Consider the following 12,264-nt stretch of genomic DNA (forward strand, 5'->3'; position numbering starts at 1 on the left):
TGCAGGACCTGAAAGCCAGCGGGTCCCCCAGCCCTGGGGAGATGCTGGTCCCAGGCTGCAAGCCTGACTGGGATGCTGGGTACCCACCAGGCCCGGCTGGTGGGAAGCACCTGGCACAGGGGCTGCAGAGAGCTGCATGTCACAGAGCGGCAGGAGGGAGGCAGGGAGCCCTGCGGGTCTGAAATGCCCTGGGACTGGAAAGCCGGAGAAGAGGAGGAAGGAGGGATGCTCCTTGTTCCTTGCTTTGGAGTAACTGGAAATAAACACACCGTGCGAGTGCCCCGGCTGCACAGGGATGGGCTCTCCTCCCCAGAGCTTTTCAGCTCTGCCAGACAGATAAGTAGAAAAGACATCTGCCAGTGAAGGGAGTTCGACCAGCTTGAAAATTTGTGGCTGCGATTTGGACCTTCGTCATGCCCACGTACTGTGTCACTGTGAGAGGAATTCAGTTACCATGGGTTACCCTATCAGTACGGGGACCAAGTGCCTCCCCTCCCAACAGCTCTATAAAAAGAGTCTCTCCAAGATACCCCAGCGGCTCCTGCCTACCGGCACAGACCGAGAAAAACTTGGCCACGGCGAGAGAGGGAGGGCCGCCAGAGGAGGTGTCAGCATGCCGTCTGCTTTCCAGTTTCAGTGCCACTTCGTTCTCATCTTCCTGGCAGCCTCCAGGGGGGAAACCAGATACCTAGAGGTGAGCAATGGGGCTGAAGACAAAAGCGCCTCGCTGTGCTTTTAGCTACTGTCTTCTAACTTGTACACCCAGCTTGCGAGCATCATGCTTTTTCCTCCCTCTCCTCCTATTCCCACTCTTCCTGCATTAAACCTACACCTGGGCAACATTAATGCAACAGTTCTGTCCCCATCCCCTTCCCATTTGTTTATCGTCCCTTTTCTCAAACTTGCATTTTTGCTGAGGATTTAAGAGACTCGCTGTGCACTGTGCTGCTGGGCTCACCTCTTCAGTGCCAGGTTTGTTCCCTTCTACTGCAGGTTGGCAGCTTTCTGACTGAGCTCTTCCACAGCTGCACTGTTTCTGGAGGAGGGATTTAATCTGCTGGTGCCTGTTCTTCAGAGGTGCAGGGAGGGGGCTGTATTTCACTTTGTTCCAGCCTCTTCTTGCCTTCTTTCCTTCACCAGGTGAGGGATGCTGGCGAAGATGAGCCCTTCTTACTCCTCAGTGAAGATCTGAAGCGAGAGCTGTCTGTGGGGCAGATCTACCGGCGGTCACTCCGTGAGTTTCTCTGGTGATCTGGTGGGGACCATCAGTGGGTGGGAGGGTCCTGGGGGGGAGCTTGGGGCTTAGGGAGGCGAAAGGGGGTATTTCAGAGTGACAGAGCTGCAAGTGTTTCTTGCAAGGTGGTGGAGAAGAAGGACAAAGTGTTAAAATCTCAGAAAAACCGTGGTTGTAGCAGAGGGATCAAACCTCTGAAAAGAGGTTGGGGCTTCAGAGTTGAGGGTCCCTAATAATGGGAGAGGGATGAGGATTGTCCACTCGTGTCCCTGGGCAGGGTCACATCTCCAGGGGATGGGGCAGGGGGCAAAGCTGTGATTAGAAAGAAATCTGAAGGAATGGGGTGTTTGTGCACTTGGGCACATACACACACAGATTTTTCTGCTCAGAAATGCTTTGACATGTCATCTCCCCCTGCACCCCCCATCACACACTTGTCCTCACACCTGCAAGTTAATATTCATACTCTGATGCTCAGCAGGCTCGTAATTGCTTCAAGCTGGGTCTCCTTCTCCTCACCACCAGCTGGGTCTCAGAGTGGGGGTCTCTCCTCGCTCCCCCCTTCCTGGCGCCGCAGGAGCTGGCACTCCCTCCCCAGCAGGCTGAGGCAGCAGCCCCATGTCTGTTTCTGCAGGGTGCATCGACATGCTGAGTATAGAGGGGCAGTTCACCTTCACTGCAGACCAACCACAGCTGCACTGCGCGACCTTCTTCATTGGGGAGCCCGAGGAGCTCATCACGATAGACTACGACTTTGTAAACATTGACTGCCAACGGGGGGATTTCCTGAAGGTAGGAAGCTGGCAAGTCCTGCTGCACTTCCCCTTCCCTGCTCTCATCTGATGCGTGAGACATTTGGTACGTGTGGAAGGGGCAGGCGAACATGTGTGAGCACTAGCGTGTGTGTGTGGTCTTTTGTGCAGGACAGGCTTTCACAAAGCAGCCATCTTTGGGACGGCTGTTCCTCCTCCCCGGGGCACTTCGGGTACATGTCCCCCATCACCACACCCCTAAAGCAATGTCAGATGCAGGCTGAGGATCCGTCTCCAAAATGTGGCACTGTCTCTTCTGAACTTTTCCAGGGGCACATCTACTGACTGTCCATACCTGGGAGACAGACTGAAAAGTTTGGTCAGTACAAGCTGAGCCACTGAGCCCCGTTAGGAGGGTTTTTCTTATCGCACCATGAATCACACGAGCCCTGCAGACAATGATACAGCTCTCTGAATGGCTGTTGCTGCTCCAGAACCTCCGCTCTCAGGTCACTTAGCATCAGCTTATTAATGAATGGATCATTGCAGGCTTTCTTTCAAATGGCCCCACTAGAGCTTTACAGGATGTTGGCTCTGAACAGAAAAAATGTTCGTGACTCGGAGGCGTTTATATTCCAGTGTCAAAAAAACTTTACCGGTGCGTTTTGCTGGCAGGCAGGAGCGTTGACAAAGACCTGAGCTCAGTTTGGGAGAGAAGGGGAGCCTTGATGGTCCCTGGCTGCTCCTCTCACTTCGTGCTCTGCTTTCTGTGCCGCAGTGGCCGTGCACAGCACAGACACCCCCCTCACCCGACCAGCAGCAAGCGGAGCTCCAGGGAGGAGGAGGGGGAAAGCTGCCGTTCAGCCCTTTCGTTGTCTCTCTGGGAGAGGTGCTAGCCCCCATCTCGCTTTAGTCTGCGGAAACTTGTCCCTCCATCCCATACCCCTGGCTGGGATCTCTCCCCATGTTGCTACAGGGAGGCTGATTTCAGCCTCTTGTGTGTCCAAGGATTTTGCACCTAGACTTACAGCCACTTACAGAGGCTAGAAAAATGCCAAGAGATCTTTGAGGCTTTATAGAGGTATAGGGATTTCCTTCCTTTGATCAGGGGCCCCCCAGTTTCTGCATTATACTATTGTATTTATACAGGCAGCTTTTCCCTGGTGTAATTTGAGCACCCATGTCTCATCACTTCAGAAAACTTACCGTTCTGGCAAATCCAGAGGCTGATCTTGCAGCTTTTCCATGAGGAAGACCCAGACATACTCACATTAGGATTACTCACTGAAGTGATGGCAAGATCCAGTCCTTGGATTTTCAAAGTATTGACTAGAGCACAGAAGGAATTACCTACCCTGTGAGAGTGGCTAGGAGGGAACTGAAACGGCAAGGCAGCAACTGTGCAGCTATACTGGAGTTAATACAGATTTCTAGTTCTGACATATTTCTGATACATTTCCCTGAAGACATCGAGGGCAAATTGTTGCTATTTTTATTGTGAAGGAAAGATTTGTAGAGGTTGCTGCTTAAGGTCCAGCCAGGCAGGCAGCATTTGTTCTTCTTTCTAGTAGTTAGGATGAGCTGAAAGAAGAGATGCAGGAGAGAGCAATACCTCTAGCAGTAATTCCTCCCTGAAGCTTTATCGTATTCCAATACCTCTGGAAGGCCTCTGGGCCCATTAATGACAAGCTGCAAAACATGGGTGGTGGAAAACTACAGGCCAGATCAATGGACTTAAGGCCCAGAACTTGAGGCTGACTTATGTTTCATGTGGCTTCCAAATCAAGCTGGTCAAAAACTTCTCTTAGTAACAATGAAATTGCAATAGAAAGAGATAAAAAAAATTATGCAAATGTGATGATGCTGGAGCAAAAAGAGCTGCTTCTCTCAAAAAAGTTCATGGAAATTGTCGCCTGAAGGAAATAAAGACAACATTAAAATTTGTATGTATCTCTTTCCTAAATGCAGATTGAAGCTTCAGTAATTAGTTAAATGCTAGGAAACTGATAAATACAAAGAATTTTTGGTTTTAGTTGGTGGCTTTGAACAAGCCATCTTGTATCAAAATAAAACAGTGTCTGTAATATTTCATGTTTCTGTCCTCTGCTAACAGAGCAATAAGGAAAAGCCTTGTTTCCAATTATTGAATCCCTGTAGGTATTTGATGGCTGGATACTCAAAGGAGAGAAATTTCCTAGTTCCTTGGACCATCCCCTCCCCACTTCCCAAAGATATGTAGACTTTTGTGAAAGTGGCAATATTCAGAGGAGCATCAGGTCATCGCAGAACGTGGCAATGATCTTCTTCAGGATTCACCAGCCAGGCAATGGTTTTACTGTCACAGTCAAGAAAAACGCCAACCTCTTTCGTAAGTCTGTGTTTCATATCATCAAATGGGCTTGTATTTGGGGCAGGAAGTAAAATGTACGTATGGTTTGCATCAAATTCTCCCTCTGGCATTATCGGCACTGACACAGCTCCAGTAATGCCAGTGGAGGATTTGACTCAGGTTCAGTGTGTGTCTCAAGAAAAAAAAAGGTAAGTGAAGTGTAAGAGATAACTTAGGCATGGCTTCGATATTCAGGACCAGAAGGCTCTTTCTTTCAAAGAAGTTCTCTTCCAATCTAATATTGTCATCTTCCAACACATTTGGCTAGAAGAAATAGTATTAATTTAGAGAGTTTAGCCTTGGTGTTTTCTCAATCTGGGTGAATAATGAGGAAAAAATATTTGAAAAAGTTCAACAGCAAAACCAGTATATTGAATAGTTATGTGATAGTTATGAGTGATACATGATCCCAAGGATCTATTTGCAAGTTATTTCTGTAAGCCTGCGAGCTGGCAAGGCACAAATAATGGTCACTTGCATCGTTTTTCCAAGAGGGAGCAGGACATTTAACAATCATTTTTTCAGGCCAGTCTGATTTATCTGCCTCACCATGCAAAGGCTGAAGATGACAGCATGTCTGCCCTGTCCTTACTCCAAGCTGCTCAGACACAAGGCTGCAAGCTGGGTCTCCACTCTGACGTGGCTTCATGCCCGTGGGTGTGATTATTGTGTGCAGCTGCTGGAGGTGGCTTGTGTCCTTCACCAGCCTGCTGAAGCAGCTGCAGGTCTCCTGGTCCACACGCAGGATCCCTTGGGTTGCACATACAGATGATAAGCTACTCCCTTACATGAACCATTAAGTTTGAACTTTAAGGCAAAATCAGCATGTAACCGCTCTAGTTTCAATGGGATGTTTTGCAGGGTAAGGAACTCTGGTGAAGAGGAGCAGAATAGGACTTAGGGATTTGCTGGCAATATCAGGTGGTAATCAGTCAAAGCTAAACAAAAGCCCTGCATCCATATTTAGCCTCCTTCAAACTGGCAAAGAGTATGAGCCCTTGACAACATGAGCCCCTGATGTATGGGTTTAGGGTATTAGCTATCCCATTGACCGCTTCATGCTCAAGTTCAGCCAGACCTCATGCTACCTGGTAAGCAACGGGCAGGGAATTTTTAGGAAACAAATGCTATGCAAGAACCCCACAAAACGCCATATGCATATTTTTCAGCATTTGGTTGTAACTCTTAGTAATCAAATCATCTGTTCTTTGTTAGTACTGAAAGTACAACATTTTGCTACATGCAGTGATGACTGCACAAGTAACTCTTGTACCTTCTCCCGTGCCCCAGCTTGCAATGTCATTTCTCAGACTCCCTCGGGAAGGTTTACCATGGTCATTCCTCATCAGCACAGAAACTGCAGCTTCTCCATAATCTACCCAGTAGTGATAAAAATATCTGATCTTATCTTGGGACATCTAAACGGCCTCTTTTTAAAGGTGAGTTGTTTGTTTCCTAAGAAATTACTACCATATGCAGATTTCCTGGGCATGGGAGAGGGAAAGGGGTGAAGCTGGGGTAGCCTGTGGCACTGGCTGCTAAGGCATGTGCGCTCTGGACCATGTGCTCGCATGCTGAGGGCTCTGGTTTCCACCCAGAGATGATACCTGGGTCTGCCTCTGTCGTTATTGTCTCTGTAATGTTGCAGAGGCAATCAAATTATGTGAAATACCATTAATGCATGTAAATATTGCTTGCCATAACAAAGGGTAAGAATTTCATTAGAAAGAAAGGAGTGCTCTCCTGGAGAGCTGTCTGTATGTATTTAAGCTAATGAAAGCAGCAGCCACTCTAAACAGAGAAAGGAGATGCAGGTCAGATAGTGACGAACTAGCATGGAGAAAATACAAACATATTCACAACTGATTCCCTGCTCAGCATGCTGAGCATCCTCTGCTCCATCTGCTCTGATGCACAGCATAGGGCTGGGGTTTGGCCACAGCATTTGGTGCTTGGTGATGACCGGACAGGAGACGACAAGAGCTGTTGGGGGGACCCTGTGCCTGGGAGGTCTAAGAAGGTGCAAATTCCAAAATATCCTGAAGGATAGGAGCAAGAAAGTTTGTTTTCTGCTGCCAGTGAGACTGGCAGCCTAGGTCCTTCACAGGGACTGCCAGTGTTGGAGAAAACCAGGCTTTGCAAGATGTGCAAGTGAGTGGACTTATTCAGCAGTAGGCAGAAAAGGGACAACAGTAGGAGGACGATAAAGAAATCAGCCACTTAAATAGCAGCATATAGGTGACAGCCCAAAAGTGTACCAGGTGTCCATGCAAGATGTTTTTCCAAATAGCATTAATTTTCAGGAAAAGAACACTGTGGGTCTAATATACAGCCATTGTCATCATACAAAACTACTCTTTTGGTCAATTCCTACTTTAATTATATTTTGCCTGAATAGCACATTTTAGCGACACTTATTGCTTAGGAATAAGTATGGTATAGTGGAACTTAAGTTCCTGCCTGACAGCTGAGTATGGGCACATGTGCAGCCCATGTCTGTATTAATTTGATTATATGTCTAAGCATCCAGAATCAGATTGCTTATCAGCACTACAAGCAGCTGAATCAACACTTTAACTACTTGTCAGTAATTTACAGAGCCTACTTAGGTCTTTCTTTGGAATCCCTTAAGGAAATTAACTGGCTAATGTCAAATTAAAGTACTACTGCTCAGGATGAGAACAGCCTGATTTCACACAGGTTTGAGCACAGAGGACTTTTAAAACCTACTGTTGGCTGCAATCATGTCTAGAGAATGCTACCTTTTGAAGATAAATAATAAATAACGTTTAATCTCTGTCTTTTTAGAAACCATCAGCAGGCTGTGCAGGAGTGGGAGATTTTGTAGAGCTCCTAGGAGGAACTGGCTTAGACCCATCCAAGATGTTTCCACTAGCTGATCTCTGTCACTCCTTTCATGGGTCTGGTAAGAACTTTAAAGCCTGTAGGAGCTCTGAACTTGTTTTACTATAGTGCCAGGTCAGTGACCTCTTTCTCCCCATAAAAATAAGAATTCCCAGTTTCCCTAATATTCAATACAGCAGAGTATGAAGTGTTGCAATGATGTCACAGACTAGCCCCTGTGGCAAATGGGTTGTACGTCAGGACTACGGACAGGTGCACTGGAGAAGTGGCATTTCCACAAGGCTGGAGAGCAGGAACATGCCAGGCATTTCACTCCTGTGTTCTCCCGTGCTTTTCATCACACCGCAATTTAATGGTCCAGGCACTGTTCAAAGCTTTAACTGGCAAGCGCTTGTGCTGAGTGAATACTGAGCACTGCGATGAGATTAAAATGTGCTTTCCTCGTGGTGTGAAGGAACAGAAATGCCATCTCGGCCGTCCCACTCTCCCAATGACCACATTTCTCCTCCAATTAGGAAGGTGCTGCAAGTTCCCCAAATGAAACAGGCTTTGCCAACCCCCCCGCTCAAATGGCTCATCTAAAGAAGTCATTAGTGATATTCTTGATTTCCCCCAAATTGAGACCATATGTTGGGCACTGCCCTTTGATTTTGTCACAGTGGGACTTTCACATGCTTTTATTACTGTGAAGAGTCTCCTTACACACAAAACCACTCATTCCTCTATGAGTGGTTTCATTTCAATACATTTCAATATTGTTAATTTTGGATATCTCAAGGACAGGGTGCCATTACCCTTACTCAACACTCATGGGGCCTAACAGTAGCATATCTTCCCAAGTGCAAACAAGTACAGGCCTCTGAGTCATGTCTATGTGTAGGTGAGACTGCAGGTCTCAGTGAGTGGCATTTGCATGAGTAAAGGTTACAACACTTGATTAAATATTGAAGCCATTGTAAAGTAAAACTAACAAGTACAAAAGAAAGTATTTAGTCAGAAATACCACCACTGGTTTGTCATTACTACACGCAAATACGCTTTGTTTCCAAAATTGTAGGTATCTGTGCTTTGTAATTCCCAACATTATATATTTCTTTTCCCTCTCTCTCATATAACTGTATCCTTATATCTCCTCCATATCTTTTTTCCCCTAACTAGCGCAAATGAAGATTGGCTGTGACAATACCGTGCTGCGAATGGTCTCCAGCGGCAAACACATCAACCGTGTGACGTTTGAGTATCATCAGCTTGATCTGCAGGAAACAGAAAACAGAAAGGAGAACAGCATTGAGGAATTCTGCTTTCCTAGTATCTGAGAAACCAGGTCACACAGTTTCACATACCTAATGAAAATGAGGTTCTGGTGAATTAAAATAATGCATTTTTCCTTTAACCAGCTGGTATTATTGAGTCTTTCTATGGTACAAGCATATTTCTTTTTTCATACAAATCAGCCATTCCCACGAGCAAGCAGGAAAAAAGCAACAGAACTATTAATTTTTGTTATTATCATTATATTTTTTTCTGAAGTATTTAAGCACATTTACCTCATCCAAAATCAATAGCAAGAACAGAAGGCTATGTTTCCCATATAAATATTATTAGGAAGACAGACACAAACCCTCTGGGGGTCTGAGGACATATGAAACCCACAATAAGTATAAACTTAATGCCGCAACTTTATCCTTTTATATCAGCTACAAACTAAAAAATCAGATGGTGGAATACACTTCCATTTTTGTAAGAGGAAACCCAACATTAGTGTGTGTAAAAACTACTGGTTTGTTTATGACTATAAATGTCCTATTTATTTCTAATGACATGTTTTTAATAAAAATTTATAGCATGGAAATTCCTTACACAAATCCAAACATAAATAAATACATTCAAAGAGTTGGCAAAACGTTATTATGTTGTATTTTTCTGAAGAGCTCTTTTAACATTCTAGTTAAACCTCCTAAGTCTTGTGCGGTTTTCTGGAAGTGATAATTTTGAACATATGTTGCTGTAAAACTGTGGACTATTAAAGTAACATTATGGGCAGAAACTTGGTTTGCCAATGTTGCACACACCTTCACATGGAGTACATTCCAGCTGTATGCTTACTGGTGGCTTCCCTGTTCAAGTTTTTTGGTTAGGTGTCCTGCTGACCCATGGAGGCAAGAATATAAAAATATAGATTGATTTTTTCCAGGCCTTTGGTGACCCAGAAGAGGAGTGTAAGCCTGGAGAGCTCAAGGAAGCACAGCGCAGCAGAGGACCAGAGGACCAGAGTTGTGTCCTAGCTCGGAGGAAGGCACATGGACTAATTCATATTTTTTCTGGGAGTGCTATCTGACAATAACAAGTGCAAACTGTTCCTCTTCTGATGTTCAATTAACGGTCAATACTGACTAATCCAGCTGCATGCCTGAGATCTTCAGCATTGATTTCTGGCTCTGAATCTCATAGTCAGTCACAAGACACATCAAGTGTCTTAAGTAATCAGCAGCTCCGAAGTTAATCCCCCCCCCCAGCTGAAGTGGGTGAAAACTACAGGATGCCTCAGACTGTCCCTCTGTAGGGTTTTGGGAGTCCAGTTTTGGTGACTGACTTACAAACAGAGGGATGTGTTTGGCAGCCTGGTCAGACTTGTGTGAGCTCGTCCACCCTGCAGGGCTGTGTTTATGGAAAAGGTGGGGATTGTGGGAATGTTTCACTTTGTTCCAAAAAAAAATCAGACAAAACTGCTGCTGGCTACCACAAGGCATCGAGTAGCCCTGGCTCAGGGCTCTGAGTGGGGGGGTCCTTGGCCACCACATCTCTGTTCCAGCCCCATGCAACCCACTGTGGGCTTCCTGGGCCCCCAGTGTGGTCCTGGCAATGCTGGCATGGCCACCACACACCAGAGACATCAAATCAGGGGGAAAAAATCAGGACTCAATGAAAAAGCTTTTTCCCCGGGAAAATTTGCAGTGACAGAGGATCTCTGCCCCCAACATCCCAGTCAGCTCATTCTTCCTGGGTTCCTATCACTGTGAGGGTGGCCCTAACTGCGTTCAGCCCCACTAGCCTTTCCTGGACACCCTTCAGTGAACCAGGGCAGGTTTCTGGGCTGGGCAGTTTGGGAACAAGCTCACGGGCTCCCATATCAGACTGTACCTATCCACATGCCTACCTTCAAACTGGGGAGAGGTGGAGGTCTTGAAAATGCTGCTTCTTGGTCACTAAGAAACATGGGAGGAGCTGAAACATCAATGGATTTCAGGTCCAACAGCTCAGGACTAGAACAGCAGTGAAGATAAATTCACAATCTCTTGCTTAATGCAGTTTCATAGTGGGATTTCCCACCTTTCAGCTTTGTGTGGTACTTTTTTTCCAATCCTAACATAACTTAAATATCTCCAAAACACCCAGGTCTTATAGAAAAGATACTTAAAGTTCAGAGATTTGAGATTTCTCCTTCCATAGTATACAGAAGTGGACTCTTACTACGAAAACTTATAGATGAAGGAGAATGAAAAACACTCTGCATAGGACAGCACTATATTGGTATTGCTCCATGCATAATACTTGCGTACATAGTGGTTTTCCTAGAACCAGTTGTCACTTCACCTACTCCTTTTAATTAACATAAATTTAGACAGCCTCGTCAATGACATCACTCCACCCTGTTGCCTGTCTTGGAAAAACTCAGACCCCAGCCAGCTAGGCATTCTTTGGTCTGTGCTTTAAGCTCTACCTCATGCAGTAAATCAATAGTCACTTCAATCTGTGTACCTGTGTTTATGGAAGGCCTCGTCATTTCAGGAGTTGCAGAACTTCAGTCACAAGAAGTCAGCTCATAGATGTCAAATGTCACAACTCCTCCAGGCTTTAGTTCTAGAAAAATAAGGAAATAAGTATCCTTGTGAATGAAAAAAAAACCAAGGCAATAAAAGCACTGCAAGGAGGAAAAAAACCCAACCTAAAACAAAAAAACACCCCAAATCAAAAAGACCCAAACAAACAACTGAAAGTTTGTAAAAGGAAAAATAAGAAAGAATAAGAAATATCTGAATAACATGACTATCTGTTGAAAGAAGCAAGAAAAGAACTTATCAGTTAACAAGGTTGTAGCCTGGAGGCTTACAAGAGCTGGAAAGCCTCCTAAGAACTAAAAAAAACAAACCAAGCTCCTAACAATAAAAATGGACCAAAAGTCTTTGAAGAGGCACTGTTTGGAAACGTTGGCTGTCAGAAGAAATTGTATGTCCAACATTTAGACACCCTGACATCTGTCATTGTAAGCAAAATCACCAAAATTCACAATTAACATTAAAACCCACAAAATTGTCAGGAGATGTGAGATACCGGCTTAGTGCAGACTTTGATGTCCAAGAATGAACTATTTCTCTTCACATTTTGATCTGGCATCACCACTGTCTTTCCCCTAGAGAAGTGATGCAAAAGGTGGCATGATACCACAACAGCACTACACAGCATAGAAGCAGCAAGCTACATTTAGAAAGAAAATCACTGAGCTTGAACTGATGGGTCAGCCGACATTCAAGCAATGACTGAAAAACTCTTCAGTACCACAAAACCCACAAAGGAACCTAGGGTTAAAAATTGTTGTTTGCAGGGAAAGCGGAAAATCAGCAATTCTTACTGGAATCTCAACCTTGGAAGACAGAAGGATACAGGACATGAAAAACCTGCATTTCTGTACTAACATGAAATCCAGGGTGGTTGTTCAGAAAAAATAATGTCGTAAGTTGCCCAGAGGGAGGCTGAATTTCCCACCTTATTTAAGATATAATGATTAAAAGCCTTCTACTTTAAGACCATGCAGTAAATCTTCAGCTTCAATGTTATTTCCATCTTTATCAGGTATAAATGAAATAAATTAATAACAGTTGCAGAGATTTATTGGAGAGTGGTAAGTCTTTGTTGTTGAAACATCCCAGAAGAGAAGATGAAAATACTCTGGAGGTAGTGTGAAAAAAGCTAGAGCACCTGTCCCAGTAGAAGTGCCCCTGGGCATTTGAAAGAATTAGTCATCT

The 12,264-nt window shown here is 44.9% G+C and overlaps 1 protein-coding gene across 1 annotated transcript; it reads left to right on the forward strand.

Moving 5' to 3' along the window:
- Positions 1–568: 568 nt before the first annotated feature.
- CRHBP (corticotropin releasing hormone binding protein) lies at positions 569–9,133 on the forward strand. Its single transcript, XM_049795234.1, has 7 exons — positions 569–694; positions 1,141–1,234; positions 1,869–2,026; positions 4,144–4,354; positions 5,666–5,814; positions 7,184–7,301; positions 8,399–9,133. The coding sequence occupies exons 1-7, from the start codon at positions 614–616 to the stop codon at positions 8,554–8,556; spliced, it is 969 nt and encodes a 322-aa protein (XP_049651191.1). The 5' UTR covers positions 569–613; the 3' UTR covers positions 8,557–9,133.
- Positions 9,134–12,264: the final 3,131 nt, after the last annotated feature.

This window comes from Accipiter gentilis, chromosome Z (genome assembly GCF_929443795.1).
Source record: "Accipiter gentilis chromosome Z, bAccGen1.1, whole genome shotgun sequence".
Taxonomy (NCBI): Eukaryota; Metazoa; Chordata; class Aves; order Accipitriformes; family Accipitridae; genus Astur; species Astur gentilis.